The sequence below is a fragment of the Vicugna pacos genome, chromosome 16 (assembly GCF_048564905.1).
Source record: "Vicugna pacos chromosome 16, VicPac4, whole genome shotgun sequence".
Taxonomy (NCBI): Eukaryota; Metazoa; Chordata; class Mammalia; order Artiodactyla; family Camelidae; genus Vicugna; species Vicugna pacos.
This window is the reverse complement of record NC_133002.1, coordinates 44,390,930-44,411,654: the sequence shown is the minus strand read 5'-3', so window position 1 is coordinate 44,411,654 and position 20,725 is coordinate 44,390,930. Positions and strand designations below refer to the sequence as shown.

The following is a 20,725-nucleotide window of genomic DNA, read 5'->3' as shown; positions in this document are numbered from 1 at the left end:
AGCACAATTTTAAAATTTTGCTGCATTTGCTTTATGTACACACACACACACACACACACAGTTTTGCTGAACTGTTTCAGTGTAAATTGCAGGTGTTACGATATTTTATCCCTAAATATATTAGAATACATCTTCTAAAAGTAAGGTTATTCTCTCCTACATGCCATCTCCAATTGCCACTATCTTAACTAAGAAAATTAACAGCAATTCCCTAATATTACCTAATACCTAGTCCATGTTCAAATTTCCTCCTCTTGTCCCCGAAATGTCTTTCTATAGCTGTATTTTAGAACCAGAATCTAGTCAAAGTTCATGTACTGCATTTGATTATTACATGTATTTACTCTCTTTAATCTAGAATAGTCCTTCTGGGTGTTTTTAAAATGACATTTTCTTTTTAAAATAGCCAGGCCAGTTTTCTTGCAGAATGGCCTATATTTTGAAATTTGTGCTCAAGTGTAAACAGTTATTTATCTTCCTCACGATAAAGACAGATCTATATGAAAAATTTGCCTTTCAGGAGCTAAAATATTTTGTTTAGTGGGCAGTTACATTTAGCTATACTCTGAACTCCATAAGCCCTGTTTGTTCCACATGTTTATATTTTTTAACAATCTGTTATTTTGGATGTGAGCTCCCACAATAGGAGTTGATGACTTTTACCAGTGAAATCTGGGTGTCCTTGTCCTTTATCCAGGTTCATCAGGGTGTCAAAGGATTCGTCCTAGATGCCACAGACGGCAGAGGTATATTAAATGCCACCATTAGTGTTGCTGAAATTAACCACCCAGTGACTACTTACAAAACTGGAGATTACTGGCGTCTCTTGGTTCCAGGAACTTATAAAATCACAGCATCTGCTCGAGGGTGAGTGACTGAGTGCCCTGAAGTTGAGTGCTTGGAGATGAAACAACCATAGTTTCATTTTGAAAGATTATTGCCAGAAAGCCTTATAGAGCCTGCTAAGCAAACTTGAATTGAATGCTGAGAAGTTTAAAGCTGGTTACACATTTGACTCTTCTATGGTGGCAAAGTGAGTACATGAACTATCAGATGTAAGAAGCCTGTAAATTACATACTTTGAATGGTGGTCTCTTCTACCTCCTCTCAGGTCACCGGCCCCCTGTCCAGATGTAAAGCCTTAGTGATTTCCTTCACTGTTGGTGACAGTTCTGGGAAGTACTTGTTAGGTGGGGAAAACGACTCCTATTCTGCATATTTATAGTCATGTTGTCCAAAACAATACCACCACTTTACATTTGTACCCTTTTAAAACTCTTTCACAGACACTTGTTTTTTATTATTGTACCTTTGCCTTCTTGAGTCAGTGAGATTTTCTTACTTATTGCTGTTCTCTAAGAAAGGCCGTTTTCATCTTTTTTACAATTATTCTTACCACAAAGATATATTTACTTAAAAAGAAAAATTAACTTATGGTCTTTTTTTTCCTTGGAAAAAACTTAATTTTCCTTATATGTTCCCCATCCTTTACAAATACCTGAGACGGAAACCACATGACTCTTTAATCTGAAACTTACCGTTTTTACCCTCTTGTAGTTGTCTTTTTTATGTTTTGGTATGTGTAGAGGTTCCCACAGAATATTTTCCCCTCCCCCTCCTAGCTGTCTTATTTCTGAAGAGTTAGTTTGACCACTCATTGAAATAAGGGTAATACATGGAAACATTTATAGTTATTGTTACTTAAAAAAAATGATTTCCAAATACCTAGTGATTGGTAAATGAGTGGCTTAGAACTTAACTCTAATGAGTAAAGAAGTCTTTTTTGGTTTTCTTCAGTTTTGGCTTAGTACTGGAAAAACCACAGCACCAAGGTATCTGAAAAGTAGGGCAAGAATGATGCGTTTGGTACAGAAAGTCTTAAGTTAGTATTTTCTCAAACTTTTTGAACCATATACCCTGATGGCAGACAAGTGAACTCAGAGTCCATGAAATAAGGGAATATCCCATATGGGAAACATGAGAAGAAAGCACAAGCTTTCTTTTAAAGTCATATTTAATCTTAAAAACTCTTATTTTATAGTCTACCCTTGTCTGTCCTGTGTTCATGTTTAAAACAAATCTTAAATTATCACAAAGTTTAAAATTTGACCCTTTAGGAAGATGCACCACATTTATCTCTGCAAGTATTCACACATCCTCTGTACACCTCTGTTTTCCCGGGGCCTGGGTTCTCCAGCTGAAGAAGCATGGCTCTGATCTGTCTCTTTTATTACAGGTATAATCCAGTTACCAAGAATGTGACAGTAAAGAGTGAAGGGGCTATTCAGGTCAACTTCACACTTGTTCGATCTTCAACAGATTCAAACAATGAATCAAAGAAAGGAAAAGGGGACAGCACCAACACTGAAGAGGCCAGTGATCCAACTACCAAAGAGTTTGAAACTTTAATCAAAGACCTTTCAGCTGAGCATGGCCTAGAAGACCTTGTGTTACGCTCCTCCTCAAATCTGGATCTTTATCGATACCATTCATACAAGGACTTATCAGAGTTTCTGAGAGGACTTGTGATGAACTATCCACAAATTACAAATCTTACCAAGTAAGTGGCACCTTCTTAATGCCTCTTTTTTGCCCTTTTTTTCTTCCTTCTTTCCTTGTTTCTTCCTTTCTTTTTTCAAGAGATTACATTCAGCATAAGCCACATTAAATGGTTCTTGTAAATCATTTAGAAATATTTGGGAGCTGGATGTATAGAGAGTTGGAGTTTACTTATTTTGAAACAGTTATTTCCTTGGAGATCTTTCTAACAATGTATCTTGAAAACTTTAATGAAGAACATCGAGGCAGAATTAACTTGTTAGATTAGCAATGTATAACCTGTGCCTCCAGAAAATGTAAAATCCTTCTTTCTAATGATTGCCTTGACTGATTTCAAAACCCTTTCCACTTCTCAGCTGCAGATTCATGTTCTGACTAAATATTGTTGAGTTTGTTTTATTTTGCTGGGGCCAGGGTGCAAACTTGGAACTATGAGCTCACTTGTCGCGGATCATGTTTAACCTTTTGTTTCCTTCAAATTAGAAAATGAAGCCCGGTTGGCTGTCATTTGCTGTACTTTAGTCTCTACTCAGTCACTGTTCCCGGAAGCTTTAGGGACGTGTGTGATGACGATTCTGCGAAAACATGCAGTACTGGCTTATGTGAAACTGATGCCTGAGACGGCTTTTACCTTCACTTCCTGGAGCTTCTCTGCCTCACGTTCACTGTTTCAAAATTATTTCCTTGATTTGTTGATTCCTATCATCTGCCTTTTGTAGGACTTTTACTTTACATTTTGCCCTGATCTTACAGTTCTCTATTATAAACCTAAAGCATTATCTAGCCTTTTACTTTTTCACTTGTTCTCCTTCTTTGGTTCTTTTAATTTTACCAATAAATTTAGCTTCTTAAATACTGGTTTATAGTGTTTGTGGTTGCAAAGAATGATGTTTACTTTGGCAATACCAGTTACCTCTCTTCCTCAACTGATTCTTGAATATTTCTGCCCAGGTCAGGTTTTAACAGGGTCCATTTTAGTGCCATTTAGAGGCACAGACTCTTACTGTAAAATAAACAAAAACTTGGACATTATTTTGCTGTCCATTCACTTAGTTCATGCAAGTTTTTTTAGCCTTTCAATTCAAGATGTGCTTTTTAAAAAGTTAAATATTTCCCCCTGAAATATGCAGCACCTGCCAGTGGGGAAGCACAACACAGTTTTAGGTGGTCCTGCAGTGGTTGCCAAGTATCACTGAATAACATTGTGAGAAAGCAATACTTTTTCTATTAATTCTTCTCAATTTAGTGCTAACAAGTATTTTTCGAACTCTTGTAAATCTCCCTTTATAGCAAAGAAAGCAGGCCTTAAGCTCAGAGCTCTTGGGCAAGCAGAGCATTTTAAATTATTTTTACTGCAATACTGATACTATATTTGTAGTAAAGTATAAAGTGTCCTATTTACATAAATTAATTTAGATTTTAAAAGTAAGGTTCTCTTACATTTGTGTATATTTAAATTTTTCATAATAAAAATTTGAGTTAATTTGAGACATATGTTAACTAAGTAATAGTACAGGTTATAGAAGATGGGGTAAATACTGTGAAGACGGTGTGAGAGTGACTGAATTTGGAGGAATGCTGAACTGAATCATAATCTTTCCTAAATCTGGTAGGATCTCACATCTATTTGCTTTCTTTGATCAAGGAAAACTAATTTTACTAATGTTTTCTGACACAAAAATTTATTTACAGACTCAAGACTTCATATTTTGTTTTCATGTCTTTTTAAAAAATCTGTAAGGCAGCATGAACATAATGCTTCATTACTTGCTGACTTTTTGTTTCTGGTTTTTGAAAGTTTGGGACAAAGTGCTGAATATCGTCATATTTGGTCCCTTGAAATCTCCAATAAGCCCAATGTATCTGAGCCTGAAGAACCAAAGATTCGTTTTGTTGCTGGTATCCATGGAAATGCTCCAGTTGGAACTGAACTGCTTTTGGCTCTGGCAGAATTTCTCTGCCTAAACTACAAAAAGAACCCAGCTGTTACCCAAGTAAGAAAATAGCCTGTTTTGACATGCTTTAAAAGGAGAAAACTCAAGAGATAACAATGATATCAAGTCACCATTAAAAAATTTAATTTCCCATAGATTTTACACATAGGCACTTTTAGGTTATTATAAACTTTTACTCTTTAAAAATGGACCTGGTATATAGTCATTGTTAATAGTGTCTTTCTGTTATATTTCTGTGTTTATCTTAAAAGGCATAGAGGAAAAAAATAATAAAGTTTTGCATTCAGTCCTCTGTTCCTTTATGTAAAGTCAGGTTTCCCTTCCAGGCTGTACTCACAGTGATGTGCATTCTAACTTGAAGGACTTCCATTCCCAGTTATTTATAACTAGGATGCTATATTGAAACATGAAGTGGAAGAGAAATAGTTTTTCTTGTCACGTAATAAAGATGAAATTATTGGACATCTTGACTGCTAAGAGATTTTAGAAAAAGCAATATGGCAATGCCTACTCCAGCCACCCGTGACTACAGAAAAGAACTTTGATCCAGAAGCTGACCACGTATGATTAAGCAGCCTGGCTCAGTGTTGCCTTAGAGAAAGGAAGGAAAGAGTGTATATCCATCTAGGACACTCACTAATTGACACTATCTATGTAGAACTCAAGAAAGGGGAAGGGAACTTGTAGTTGTTTAATACCTACTGTGTGCTAGGTATTAGACTAAGTACTTTACATATATCATAATTTAATCCTCAACCCTGCAATTATGTCATCTCTATTTTATAGATGTAAAAACTGAGGCAGAGATACTTGGTAACTTACAGACGGTTACACAGCTACTAAGTGGTAAAACTGGGATTTAAACCCAAGCACGACTCACTCTAAAGCCTGTGCTATTCTTTTACACCGTACTGCCGCCCCTGAAAGAAATTTGGAAAAAAACTGATGTCATGATTAGGATCAGAAGGGACCTGTGGGATTAGATGAGGTGAACTTAAATCAGACTTGATCAAAAGTTATTTTACCATATTCAACAAAACAAACCCATTGACTTCTTCATGTGAGTTACAGGAGTATTTCAAAGATTTTTTGTTGTTGTTCTTTTTTTAAAACAAGAGAGTACCTGGGACAGTGGTTCTCAACCCTAGTTAGAAACATTAGAAACATCTGGGAAGTTTTAAAAACTACCAACGCCTTTACCTTACCCCCAGAGGCATTGGTAATCCTTTAAAAGCTCCTTAGGTTATTCCAGTATTTGGACAGAATTTCTTCCTACTATCTGATGGTTATAAGAGACTATACATCCCAGACGAAACACCTACCAGAAATTTTAAAACTCTAGTTTGTGAGAATTTGCCTCTCTGGTCTAGCTAGGCTTAGATCACTTTAGATTGCCATTTGTTTTGAGCTAAGTGCCATAATTGTCTGGAGAGTTCTAGAAAATAACACATATACCTGGAGACCCAAGCATATAGACTTGAGGGAAAAAAAATCTCCCTCAGGGGAGAGATTCAAGAATAAATGAATTAAAGATCTCAGATATATTTTCAAGCTCTAGACTACTTTACCAGAATAAATAAATGAGGGAGCACTTAGAATTAGAAATATGTAGGATGAATTGTATTAAAAGTTCATGCCGTATCTGTAGCTTTCATTGCCTATGGATACAGATCATCTTGAGAGAGAAATTACTATGGATCAGACAGATATCCTGCTGCTTTTTTTTTTTTTGATACACTGATTTCAACTCTTCTGTTTCATTGTTTCTAGACATACATTAATATTTGTCAGATTATGTGTTCCAGTTTTTAATCTGGAAATACAGTACTACCATTATTATTAACCTAAACCAGTGGTTGGCAAACTTTTTCTATAAAGGGCAATATAGTATATATTTTGGGCTTTGTGGGTCAGATGTTCTGTGTTGCAGCTACTCAGCTATGCCACTGCAGGGGAAAAAACAGTCATATGAATGGGCAGGACTGTGTGTCAATAAAACTTTACCTACAATAGCAAGCAGGAGGCTGGATTTAGCCTACACATGGTGGTTTCTGACCGTTGTTGCAAGTTACCAGGAGGTCTCTGGGAACAATAATGGTGCAGGGGTTTTTTGTTTCTTTTTAAATTTATTTGGAGCAGGAGAGAATTTTATTTTTTTAGTTCTGCCTTTTAAATCTGTGTTTAAAACAGACAACAAACAGTTTCTGTTTGAGGCATAGGAGGGTACCTTTTGATTCCACGAAGAGCTAATAATAAACTCATTGATTTCTGTTTCTGTTTTAGTTGGTTGACAGGACTAGAATTGTGATTGTCCCTTCTCTAAATCCAGATGGGCGGGAGAGAGCACAAGAGAAAGACTGTACTTCAAAGATAGGACAGACAAATGCTCATGGCAAAGACCTGGATACAGACTTCACCAGTAAGACTAATTTTCAGGCCATTGAAGTACTTTGCAGATGATTTTCTCTTTGCTAGGAGATTGGTTGATCCTATTTTGTAGATGAGTAATGGGGTGCTTTCTTGTCTAGGATGCACAATATAAATGAATAGAAACATCTAGAAGAACTTTTCAAATTTTTCTTGTTTTCCATCTGCAAAAATAATTCAAGTTTTTTCTAAGAAATTCAATCAATAATATTTGGGAGGGTTCCATCAATAGTCATACCCTCTTTCAATGTGTGTACATACACACACATACACACAGTGTATGTGTTGATTTGAGAGGGTCTGTTTCTTATTTAAGATCATCAGCTACACATACTGTTCTGCAACTTTTTCCATTGGGTATGTTGTCGACACCTATCCATTTCAATATTTACAAGTTTCTGACATTCTTATTAATGGCATCTAAATATGCTGTTAATGTATGGGTTATATTCTAGTTTATTCAACCATTTCCCTACTGAATGGACATTTCGTTTCTAATTTTTTGCTTTTGCAAACAATGCTGCAAAAAACACTCCCATTTCTGAAAATCTTACTTTCTTTCAAAGACAGGTTATTATTTTTTTAAAGGGGGATATGTCCATCCCTTTTTGTTTCCAATAATAATTTTCTTAAACTTCCTTAGAGCCATTAACCTTTTCACCTTATCCTGAAGTATGTAAAACTCAAAATAACCTACCTCCTAGAATATGTCTTTCTTGCTTGAGATAGTGACTTAGGGAGTAATAAAGTATTTATCTTACAGATTTTCTGAGTTAGCCTTTGACTGTGTTCAAGGAAGGTATATTGTCTTAGCTACTCATACTGAAATTTTAAAACTTAACAGTTTATATTTGACTTTTCTATTTTTTAGATAATGCCTCCCAACCTGAGACTAAAGCCATCATTGAAAACTTGATTCAGAAACAAGACTTCAGTCTTTCTGTTGCTTTAGATGGTGGTTCAGTGTTGGTCACATACCCATATGACAAGCCAGTACAAACAGGTATGTAAAATGTCACTTTACATATATACTGTTTAAGCTGAGATAGGACATTTCAATTAGGTAATGTCCCTTCTAAAATTTTTTCAAACGTTGAGCATTTGAGCACACTGTATGAACAAATAACCAACCTAAGAAGACTGTCCATATGTCAACAGTTCAAACAGTCACCTGGAAGAGGAATATCAGATCTAATGATGGCCTAGCTTTATTCAGTGTAGCCGTCCTGTCACATCCGTTCAGTTTACTCCATAAGCATTTATGGAACAATTATTATGTCTGTAGGTATTTATTGGGTATACAAAAGACACAGTGCCTGCCCCCAAGAAATTCATATTATGTAGCCAAATATTAAGAATACAGAATTGGCCTCCCCTGCTTTAAACCTTGACTAACTGGTTGCACCTTATGATGGTTAAATAGTTGCCTGTTGAATCTCTCTGAGGCCATTGTATATGGAGATAGTTCATGTTGTTTTCAACGCAGCTTACAAGGGATATTGCTGTTAGGCTGCAGGTGCCCCAAAATGTAGTAAAACATACCAAAACAGGTTTGTATTTTAGTGTGGTAACCTGTTGTTAAACTCACCATTAGTGCTTTTTTTTTTTTTACATTTTTTATTGATTCATAATCATTTTACAGTGTTGTGTCAAATTCCAGTGTTCAGCACAATTTTTCAGTCATTCATGGACATATACACACTCATTGTCACATTTTTTTCTCTGTGATTTATCATAACATTTTGTGTATATTTCCCTGTGCTATACAGTGTAATCTTGTTTATCTATTCTACAATTTTGAAATCCCAGTCTATCCCTTCCCACCCTCTACCCTCCCCACCCCGGTAACCACAAGTCTGTATTCTCTGTCCATGAGTCTATTTCTGTCCTGTATTTAAGCTTTGTTTTTGTTTGTTTGTTTGTTTTTGTTTTTTAGATTCCACATATGAGCGATCTCATATGGTATTTTTCTTTCTCTTTCTGGCCTTACTTCACTTAGAATGACATTCTCTAGGAGCATCCATGTTGCTGCAAATGGCATTATGTTGTTGGTTTTTATGGCTGAGTAGTATTCCATTGTATAAATATACCACATCTTCTTTATAGTGCTTTTTAATATAAGGAAGGTGCCTGTCTTCTTGTTCAGATTATCTTGAGCTGAACAGAACCAGGTGCTTAATTCTAATGACTCCTCAATAAACCTCAGTGAGGTGCAAAATTTACTAAAAGGAAAGGAAAATGACTTTTGTGTCCATGATGTTGAACTTGGAGGAAAATTGGATTTCTCCACTAACTTCTGAATTTTTCCTTTTGTAGTGGAAAACAAAGAGACTCTAAAGCATTTGGCATCTCTTTATGCAAATAATCATCCGTCAATGCATATGGGTCAGCCCAGTTGCCCAAATAAATCAGGTAGGTATTTTCCTTACCCTCTGTTATTGTTGTGGCTGCTTTGGGGGAGGAGGAGGACTTGCCTTATGGTCTTGTTGATCCTATTAACTCTCAATGCTTTTCTAGATGAGAATATTCCAGGAGGAGTAATGCGTGGAGCAGAATGGCATAGTCACCTGGGCAGCATGAAGGTATGCTTTATAGAGTACAGTGACGATGGAATTATAAGTACGTGTTGGACGTTGAGTGAAGGAACAGGTAGCTTTTCTGATACAGCAGAGTGAATGGCATCTGCTTTGTGGCTTTCTTGACATGCCAGCCCTTAAATTAAATTCTGACAGCAAATTTTTTTGCCATTTTCACCATTTTTAATTGTATAATTTAGTGACATTAATACACTAGCAATGTTGTTCAACCATCACCATATCTATTTCCAAAACTTTTTCATTACCACAAACAGAAACTCTGCTCCCCAAAGCAATAACTCCCCATTCTCCTCTTCCTCCAGCCCCGGCTAACTTCTAGTCTACTTTTATCTGTGTATTTGCCTATTCTGAGTATTTCACATAAGTGGAATTGTACAATATGTTTTCTTGTGTGTCTGGCTTCTTTCACTTAGCATAATACTTTCAGGGTTCATCCATTTTGAAGCATGCATCACTACTCCCTTTTTTATGGCTAAATAACATTCTACTGTATGTATATACCACATTTTGTTTATCAGTTCATCTGTTGATAGACAGGTGGATAGCCACCTTTTGGCTATTGCAAATAGTGCTGCAGTGAACATTTGTGAACAAGTAGCTGTTTGAGCCCCTGTTTTTAATTCTTTTGAGTATATACTTAGAAGTAGATTTGCTGGTTGTATTGTAATTCTGTTTAACTTTTGAGGAACTGCCAAACTTCCATAGCAGCTGAACCATTCTACATCCCCACCAGCAATGTATAAGGGTTCCAATTTCTCCATGTCCTCTCTCACCAACACTTGTAATTTTCCATTTTTTATTATAGCCATCATGATAGGTGTGAAGTGGTATCTCACTGTAGTTTTGATTTGCATTTCCCTGATGACTAATGATTTTGAGCATCTTTTTATGTGCTTATTGGCCATTTGTATGTTTTCTTTGGAGAAATGTCTGTTCAAATCTATAGCCCATTTTACAATTGTTTTTTTTTTTCAATCTTGTTGTTGAGCTATAAGAATTCTTTATATATTTTGAATGCTAAACCTTTATCAGATAATTTGATTTACCAATAACTTCTCCCATTTTCTAGGTTGTCTTTTGACTTTCTTGATGATGTCCTATGATGCACAAAAGTTTTTAATTTTGATGAAGTCAGATTTATCTATTTTTCCTTTTGTTGCTCATGCTTTTGTTGTCATATCTAATTCATTGCTAAATGCAAGGTCATAAAACTTTACTCATATGTTTTCTTCTAAGCGTTTTATAGATTTAGCTCTGATATTTAGATCATGAACACATTCGGAGCTGATTTTTGTATATGATGTGAAGTAGGAGCTCAAGATTCATTTGTTTGCCTATGGAAGTTCAGTTGTCCCAGCACTATTTGTTGGAATGACTGTTCTTTCCCTGATGAATAGTCTTGGCATCCTTGTCAAAAAGTAATTGACCATAGATGTATGGGTTTATTTCTGGATTCTCAATTCTATTCTATTGATCTATATGTCTATTCTTAAGCCAGGACAGCCAGGACCACTGTTGTGATTACAGTATCTTTGTAGTAAGTTTTGAATTGGGAACTGTGAGTCCACCAACTGTGTTATTTTCCAAGATTATTTTGGCTATTCAAAGATCCTTCCAGTCTCATTTGAATTTGAGGCTGGCTTCTCTGTTTCTGCAAAAAGGCTGTTGGAATTTTCTTAGAGGATGTGTTGAATCTGTAGATGACTTTGGGTTGTTCTGACATCTCAACAGTATTGTTTTCCTGTTCATGAACATAGTATGTCTTTCCATTTAATAAGTCTTCTTTAATTTCTTTCTGATAGCATTTTAATTTGTTGTCTATCCACTTCAGATTAATCAGGAGTTGTTAGCAGATGGGTGGTTAGCTCATCATTCCATTTACATGTGCAACCAGAAACTTCATTTTGTCCCCTTCCCTGCCTGCCTTCCCTCCTTTATTTACTAAGTATTTACTACATGTGAGGCACTTTGCTTTATGAATGATAAATAAAACACATTCCCTGGCCAATGATACAATAACTATGTTACAGAATTAATTGTTTTGATCTAGAAGAGAGCAGCTCTCAATGTGCCATGAGAAATTAAAGACAGAAAGGGTTAGAAATGCAGCCTTCTTTTCATGGGGGAGATTAGGGATGCAGAGATGGTGAACTAAGACATCCAGAAAGAGGAAGCAGTGTGGGCAGAGATCCATAAGCAGTCTGGTTAAGTTAGAATATGGGGTGTAAGGGAGACCAGCAGAAGACAAGAAAGGAAAGAGAGTTTGGGGCTTTGAACTCTTTGCTTTGATAAGGAATGGGGAGCCACTGAAGGCCTTGAGCAGGGATAAGGTGACATGATCTGAGCTGTGCTATGGAAGAACTAATCTCTTAACAGTGGGTTAAGATAGTTTGGAGGAAGGACAGACTGTGGTGCCAGGAGACTAGTTTAGAACCGCCTAGATAAGGACTAATGAGGGCCCAGATTAGAGTGGGGCAGTGGGAGTGGATTCAAGGGGTGAAGTTTCAGAGACATTGTAGAGGTGGAATTCATAGGATTTGGCAAATTCTGGATGATGAGAGAAACTGGAGTCAAAAACAAGAGATTTCATATCTGTGTGAGAAAATGAGTTAATGTCATTAACTGAATTAGGAAGAAGAGCGGGTTTGAGGGGGAAAGGTATTAAATTAGGTTTTGGAACCTGTGCACACAAGCAGTTCCTGCCTTAATATTGCTGTATTGCTGTGTGGTGGCTTGAGCCTGCAGGTCGAGGGTATCAGAGGGCAGGTGCCTGTGCTTCTACCGCTAAGGGTGCCAAAGGCAGTAATAGCAGTGAAGTTCTAGGGTTTAGAGGGATGGTGACCCTCTGCATGTACTTACTCATTTATCCAACAAATCTTGATATACCCCCCTCTACCTGCCAGGCACTGTTGGAAGCACTGAAGATATAAAAATGAATTACACACTATCCCTGGTCTTAAGAGCTGTCTTAGGATTGACCATGTCTGTGACTGATTATAATACCAAGTGGTTTATTTATATTCTCTGTGAAATGCTTTATGGATTCTCTGTTCACATCACAAAGTTTTCTTTTTATTCCCTTCATTTCATTTATTGCATTGCAAAGTTTCATTTTTACTTTTACGTATTAATTATCCTACATCTTATTTTGAATCTTTTTCCAGGATTATAGTGTTACCTACGGCCACTGTCCAGAAATCACAGTATATACAAGCTGCTGCTACTTTCCTAGTGCCGCACAGCTCCCTTCATTATGGGCAGAAAATAAAAAATCTCTTCTTAGCATGTTGGTGGAGGTGAGTCTTTCCCTTTTCACTCAAAAACAAACTCCCAAGAGTATGTTTAATGAAAACCTTTGTCAAGACATTTTCTTAATCTTTTACCAAAACTTTATTTTTAAATCTATTTAGAAGGGAGAATTTTGTTCATCTTATATTGCCTAAATAGATGCCACAAGTTCACAGATCTGTGTATATTTCAGTAATTTAACCCTGTGCGATGTTGCAGGTTCTTCCATTTGAATATCACACGGAGTTACTCGAGACAGTGTCCTGTGGTGGGAAGTAAATCTTTCAAGGCGTCAGAAGATTTGGGTTCTAACATTTTAGGCTTTGGCTGTATCAGAGTCCTCTTTTCCCTTATTTCCATCTCTGTGCCTCTGAAGCAGTGAATGACTAGCAGATGAGGGCAGAGTCAGTGGGGAAGGAGGACTAAGCCAGTCTTAAGGTGGGGTTTTGTTGTTTTGTCTGTTTTTGTCACACCTCAAGCTGTTGCCTCCAGACTATCTGGCACTATGAAAATAGAAATTTATATTTTAAACTTTTTTTTCTCAGGTTCACAAGGGAGTTCGTGGATTTGTTAAAGATAAGACTGGAAAACCGATCTCTAAAGCCGTCATTGTGCTCAATGAAGGAATAAAGGTGCACACAAAAGAGGGAGGCTATTTCCATGTGCTGTTAGCCCCAGGTGTCCATAACATCAATGCCATCGCTGACGGGTATCAGCAGCAACATTCACAGGTAAGAAACTTGAATTGAGTTGTCATGTAAATTCTTATTGTTAATAGTGCTTCTATATAATTGGAAACTCTTGTTAGAAGGCTTGTGAGGAATGAAGAAAAAACGTGACCACCTCTTGGTTATGATGTCTTGTAATCGTTCTGTCCTTTAACAACAAAAGGGAAATTTTTGTAGCATTTTGTATTCTTTAGATGACAAGGAACCATCTCCTTGGTTTGCTATAAAGGCCCTAGGAATAGAGCAGGGATACAATGTACCTTAAGTAAACTTTTTCACAATTCTTGCACTTTATCTTTCTAGGTCTTTGTGCATCATGATGCAGCTAGTTCTGTGGTAATAGTTTTTGACACAGATAACCGGATATTTGGTTTGCCAAGGGAGCTTGTGGTAACTGTATCAGGTAAAGAAATTTAAATTTTCAGTAGTTGAAGTTAAAACCAATCCTGACATTTCAGTTTGAGAGTGGATCGCCTCCATAATCACCTGAAGCTGATCACTTTTCCTCTAATGTCTCCTTATCCAAGCATGATTTTCCTGGAACACTGTGCTCTCACGTGTTCTCATGACTTGTCCTCTCACATTTTCGGGTTTGTACTCAAATGTCACCTCCACAGAGAGGCCTTCCCTGATTACCCTAGCTGAAATAGTACTCCTGCCACTATCTCCACTGTACTTGTTTCTGTTACTGCACTTAACACTACCTGCCATTGTATTATATATTTAGTCATTTATTTGTATTCGATCTTTCCCACTAAAACATAAGCTCCAGTGATTTTATTTGCCTTCCCACTGCCTAGAACCATAGTTGGCATGTAGGGAACCTTAATGGTCGTAATAAAGAGTTGTTGAGTGTGTGAATGATTTGCTTTATACTAAAATCCTAAGTCCCTTGGACTTTGACTTATATTAGTTCTGTTTCTATCATGGTCCTAGAAGGAGGAAGTATTTGTTTTCTCCAGGATTAATGTATGCCATTGCTTAGAAATTTTTTAAAAAATTGGTAAAATAATAAATACTCTGCTATCTTTTGACACAGAGAACCTTGGTTCATTTCTAAGTACAACTTGGACCTGATGCAAAATAACCAAGCTTTAATACAGGGTGTGGTAGGGAGAGCTCCTTAGTTGAGAGAGTGATATATTGGAAACATGGTCAAATCATAGGGCCTGCTGTGGACTGTTTAAGGTGGAGTTCTTAACTTGAACCAGTTTCTAATCACTAAGTGGTTAGAAACACAGCAGCTGGAATTCAGCCATGGTTTAAATCTGACTCTGCCACTCATTTGCTGTTGTGAACTTAATTTTTATTCTGATTTTATTGTTATTATTTTCTGTTACTTAGACTCTTATTCTGAAACCCTTTGTACAAATATTTTAAATGAGTTTGGGATGAGATGAAAATTGTTGGGAAAGGAAAAGTAGAAGTCATTGATTGATAAGAAAGCAAGTTGCGCAACAGTAGACCCAGTTTGACTTCCTTGTGGTAAAAGAAAAAATATATATAGATACACATGAATGAAGAAAAATCTGGAAAAAATATTCACTAGGGTTGTTAAAAATGATCTTGGGGAAACAGAAATGAGAAGTGGGGTTTGGGTTTTTAGTATTTCGCTTATCTATATTTTTCTAATTTTGCATATGATACATATACTACTGCTGTAATAATAAAAGGTTGTTTTTACGTGCATGAAATAAAAATAAAGTAAATGAAGGGCATATTATAAAAAGTGCCATTGTAAGCAGCTGCTTATTTATATCCTTCAAATAGGACACCACTCACATGGTGGTTTTGTTTGGCAGGTGCCACCATGTCAGCATTGATCCTAACAGCTTGCATTATTTGGTGCATCTGCTCAATCAAGTCTAACAGACACAAGGATGGCTTTCATCGACTCAGGCAGCATCATGATGAGTATGAAGATGAAATTCGCCTGATGTCAACCGGCTCCAAGAAGTCTCTCTTAAGTCATGAGTTTCAGGATGAAACGGACACTGAAGAGGAAACATTATATTCTAGTAAACATTGAAACACACATCTTGCATCTCTCCCAGCATAAGTACCAAGCAAAATTGCAGTTCCTTTGGGGAGACACTGCATTAAGAAGAAAGACTATCTTGCTTCTTCAAAGAGCTTTGGGAAGTTAACTTGCTAAATTTGTATTTTCTGTGAAATTGGCTGGCAGTTTTGGACTTCCCCTCCGTAAAGTACTCTTACCTTTAAAAAAAAAAATCTGCTTTCTATTTATGCAGCAGAGATGGGACAGCCACTTTGTTTTTCCTTTTAATTTAAAGATGAGCTGTTTGGAGCTTATGTTATAACTGCACAAAGCCAACTAGTGGATGTTGTATTTTGCACATCAGGTGTTTACTAGTGGCTTTAGCTTTTTCTCTTTGTTTTAAATGGCCAAAAGAATCCAGAAACATTAAGGCAGGGACAGCAGTCAGAATCTGACATAAAGCTTTAAAAACTCGAGGTTTTTCTCAACCTACTGAGGAGTACTTTTCTCTAGTTATCAAATAGCTGGAGTTTCTCTTATTATTCAGGTTTAATGGAGGCTGAATTGATTTTGAAGCTTATATAATATTAGGAAATGAATAAATGGGCTTCCGTATTTGGCTTTTTACCTGTTCCGAGGCTAGATTAGAACTGGTGGGCTGTCTTCTAAGCAGGATTTCACTACCTCTCTTGTAAAGTTTAGCAAAGTTCTAATTATCCCCATTTTAAGGGAGAACTTGTTGACTTTGTTGTACAAGATCTAAGTGTCCATTTGAGTGGAGCTGAGAGGGAGATCTAGCAAAAGCTGAAACTCATGTTGCCTATCTTTTAACTTGGTAAAAACCCACAGGTGCTGCTGCTTTTATCCGTGAAGCACTAGTTTATTCTAGGAATGCATAAGTCTTTAATATTTCCTAAATTTGAAACTTTTCTATGTTGTACAGTTAGGCTTTTGAGATGAGCTGGCAATCTACAAGATCTGAATTCTACTGAAAATACCTGGAAGTGTGGAAGAGACCTACTCGCACATTTGAACACAAAATATCTGCACTTCACGTCCAGCCCAAGCCTGCGCCCTGTAATAGCACCCTGTCATTGAAATAGTTTGGCCAGTCTTATCCATAAAGGCCTCTACAAGTGATTGGGGTCTTTGTCCTCATGTTTCATCTGACAGTCTCTTCTTGATCAACCAGTTTTGTTAAAAAGTTCGATTGAAAGCACTTAAATATTGCTCCCTCCATTAAAAAAAAAAAAGTAACTGTGGTGAGAAAGTGTCATCTTCAGTGCCAGTTGGGGTTATTGCAAAGGCCTAAAAGATTTGCGTTTTATTGTGTTTGTCATATCATGCTATTCAATGGAAATGATACTTTTTGTAAGTATGAATCTTAACAATGATCTAGTGATTTAATACCTTTGAATGTTTTAATGGCCAAGTTGCTGCTGAACTTGTACTAAATCAGGGGATCAAAAAACTTGCTCTCAACTTTTCAAAGCGTATCCTGTATACAGTAATGTATCAGTCATCCCAAAGCCTTCATGTGGAGTGGTTTAGCACCCACCTAGGTAATTCAACCAAGTTTTGTAAGGAATGTACTCAAAGTGGCTTTATAAGAAAATATTTGGTTTAGCAGAAATAATGAAGTCATGACATGTATTAATGAGTGTCTGTGATCTAGTTTGTGTAGTTCAAGGGTAAGCCATTCTGCTATTAATCCTGTTATTAAAAACTCAATGTTGAGCCCTTGCCACCCCATCCTGCCCACCACATACGCAGAACAGAGTTTGTGGAGTGCTAATTCTTAATGAAATATACATGATTTAATTTCTTCTAATCATATTTTACACTTTCCTTAAGGGGATGATGTGGTATTGCACTTTTCAGCTTTATTTTTAAGAGTGCGAAGTCAGAAAACCAACAAAGGGCCTATGAGTGACTGGCTCTGCTTGGGACATTGCAGGTAGAAATGAAACCAAGTTGACGTGACAGCCTTCACTTTATTAGCATTGATCTTCACTAGAGGATGCCTTTTAAATTCATTTCTCTCTTGAATTAAACATGTCTTTCACTGTACATCCCAGTGGCTGGAGTCCATACCTTTTAAGCATGTGTAAAAAAATTTTTTAGAAATGAACATACAAATAGTTCTTTTATTAATTTTTCCTGAAAAGAAAACCAAATTCTGCCATAAACCTTGACTCTCTAGTGAATTTCTAAATAATGCATTGCTCTGGAAAACAAGGCCTTCTCAGCCTGTGTTACCTGTTAACATGAATGTACAGGATCATGACTACTAAGACTGTGTTCTCTGCCCTGCGTTGTCTTTTATTTGTGGATCTAATCTGATATTAGACCACATTAACTGCTTAAGGCATTGAAGCCATATGGCATAGGGAATGCATTTCTTCAGTATTTCTCCTAGAGACTTTCCATTTCCTTGGAGTCATGGAGGCAAGTAAGTATCACAGTATTAAGAAATATGCCCAAACCTGAATTGTGCCTTTCTCTGCTCACAAGGCTTTTTTTTTTTTTTGGTCCTGGTGGTCAATTTGTAAGCCCTATTCCCTCCCAGCTCCTTAATAAAAGTCAAGTGACTGAGGAGGTAATGTTCAAAGTGTCTGCCTATATAAATGTACTTGTACTGATTATGCAGTTCAGTAAGGTAAACTCAAGTTAATTTCAGAAGGAAAGACCCTTCTTTGGTTTTTATGTATTTTGCTGAACATTTGAGTAGTAATTGGCATCCCATCCAGTTGAGGAATGCTTGTAATTCTCATCGGAGGGTGTTTACTTTAGGACTCTGTTGTCCTCCAGGAAGGAAACGTAATGTGTATGTGGCCCAGTGATTGGTTAATCTTTGATAACTTTTACCTGAATGGGATTTGCTGGCTTGATAAATATTGAACTTAAAACTAATTCTGAGTTGACAAATAAATAAAGGTAGTGCTTATGCCTGAGCTTATTGTGTTTCTGAGCTAACGCCAGGTTACTCAGTAACCATGACCTGTTCCTCCATTTCCATGTGTTCTCAGCAGTAAACCATTTGATTTTCCTGTGGCCAGAAATGCACTTGTGCCAGGTTCTGTCCTTGCTGTATTAAAAGCTTCTAAGAATGCTGTAATAGTGCCCTATGTTAACAGTTCCCTGGTGGAATTGTTTTTAACAGAAGCAACTTTCATGTTACTACAAAAAAATTCCACGATGGTTGGTGTTCAGTAGTTTTCTATCTAGGAACTTTTTTCTGATTTGTTTTAATTAAAGCACATTTGGGGGGAGGGTAATTAGGGTCCTTGATTAATGTCAGCTGAACTTGGATTTCCAGTTCATGAAGAAGTACTTCTCCTCATTTCTCCTATTATTAGCAATAATTCATTAATATTCCACTTGATTTTTAGAATATTACCCCAGTTGATTTTGATTTGGCAGAATCTATTGTGGAATTTGAAAATAGGCTACCATTTTGAGGCAGTTGGATATAAATTATATAAATATGTGTGATTATGGCTTTTATAAAAGGCATGACATGAGTGTACTAGCTACAGTCTGTGCCGGCCATGCTGCAGATTTTCTGGAGGTATGACATAATGGTATTTTTTTATACTCAGATTAAAAATCAACTTTTCACCTCTCCATTTTTTTCAGAGTGACATTCCCCAGCTCCAGAACAATCTATAGCTATTTATATGAGGTGCCCAAGACTCATTCATCTCAAGTGCTTCAGCTTTTGGTTTTATTTCATGCACTGTGCCTTCAAAATGAAATTTTTAAAAGGGACTTTAAACGAAGTTGAATAGTAGTTTTAAAAAGTCAAATCTGTGTAATTTATGTGAAATCTAACTGTAATGAGGTCCTTTCTGTTTTTTATATGTAAACAGATCTACTAATCCTGTATAAAAGTTATTTTATGATGTTTGTCTTTCTTTGTGTTTTGTCTCATAATCTTTTTTCAAAAGCAATAGACCAGAAAAAGCTATTGTTCCAATTTGAAAGTTACGGATTTAGTTTTTCTACCTATACAAGGGGAAAAATAGTACCAGGCAAGAATACAAGTTGTTAACTGCAGAGTGTTTCTGCCTTCATGAATTAACTCAAAACTATGTTTCTGGAATAATTACATAGCAGCTAGCTTGATAAATGTCCAGTCATTCCACAATGAACACAATAAAGCTGACCATTGAAAGGTTTACGAACCCATCTCAGGCTTGTTAAAAATTTGGTTGTTTTTTTACGGTGAGCTGAGTTAATGTCTCCTGGCACTCTGAGGCACAGCAGTCATGAATTCAACATCCCCTTTTCATTTAGCAATAATTTGTTGATACTGCTGCTCTAATGGGAATTGAAAAAGCAAAGTTACAATAAAATACATGGGGCTCAACCGACAAGGAACTCATATTCCAGACCTGAGAAATAGAAATAGAAGTAAGCTGTACTTCTGTAGTGACTGGTTCCTCTAAAAGGAAGGTCTGCTATGGAGGAAGTTTGGCATGGAGATTTGAGTATGGACTTTGGAGTTGAACCAGTCTACGGTGACTCTTGGCTCTGCCACTTTCTTCCTTTGTGACTTTATTTTGTACAAGTTTCTTAACATTTCTGAGTCTCAGTTTCTCTACTGGTTAAGGAATAATACCTAATAGGAATGTAGTAGGAATTAAGTGAAATAATGTTAGCAAAGAGCCCAACATAATATTTGACTCAGAATTCAGTGACCATGGTAATCAGCATCATTTGCTGTTTTCTTTTAAAATAAAGTTATTTTACCAAATACATGAACAAAGATCTGTTTACACGTGGCCTTTTTAGTTTAGAAGAAATCCTAGACATGAATACTGAAAAAAAAAAAAAAAACTTAAACGTTTTCCATTATGTGGTTCCATAGATTGTCTATAGCATGGCAGTAAAGTTTTAAATTGTGCCAAACACTTCACGTTTGTTTTACAGTAAAATTAGGTGATATTTATGCTACTTTAGTGAAAACAGCCTTACTTAACTGCTGCTAAGAAATATGAACAGTGATGACGGTTCTTCTTTTCCCAGTGTTTGAAATATTTTCCCGAGTTTTTGTCTGGAGTTTGCTCATAACTAAATCAAGAACCTTCTGGTTTGTGTCATAAACGGTAATCTACTGATTATGTTCAGTTTTTCAGCTTTCTAGATACTGTTCTCAGAAAAGTCAAC

At 36.5% G+C, this 20,725-nt stretch overlaps 1 protein-coding gene across 3 annotated transcripts in view; it reads left to right on the top strand.

Moving 5' to 3' along the window:
- Nucleotides 1-19,458, top strand: part of CPD (carboxypeptidase D) — a 58,922-nt gene extending 39,464 nt beyond the window's left edge. Inside the window, exons 11-22 of one of the 3 annotated variants that reach the window (XM_072939101.1) lie at nucleotides 698-867; nucleotides 2,237-2,560; nucleotides 4,358-4,553; nucleotides 6,798-6,933; nucleotides 7,813-7,944; nucleotides 9,258-9,353; nucleotides 9,459-9,523; nucleotides 12,703-12,834; nucleotides 13,372-13,557; nucleotides 13,858-13,957; nucleotides 15,357-15,572; nucleotides 19,193-19,458. In XM_072939101.1, coding sequence (XP_072795202.1) covers nucleotides 698-867; nucleotides 2,237-2,560; nucleotides 4,358-4,553; nucleotides 6,798-6,933; nucleotides 7,813-7,944; nucleotides 9,258-9,353; nucleotides 9,459-9,523; nucleotides 12,703-12,834; nucleotides 13,372-13,557; nucleotides 13,858-13,957; nucleotides 15,357-15,572; nucleotides 19,193-19,197 — 1,758 coding nt within the window. In that variant the 3' untranslated portion in view covers nucleotides 19,198-19,458. Of the gene's footprint in view, nucleotides 1-697; nucleotides 868-2,236; nucleotides 2,561-4,357; nucleotides 4,554-6,797; nucleotides 6,934-7,812; nucleotides 7,945-9,257; nucleotides 9,354-9,458; nucleotides 9,524-12,702; nucleotides 12,835-13,371; nucleotides 13,558-13,857; nucleotides 13,958-15,356 lie in introns of all 3 variants that reach the window. The other 2 variants (XM_072939100.1, XM_031685865.2) reach the window with 2 other exon arrangements.
- Nucleotides 19,459-20,725: the final 1,267 nt, after the last annotated feature.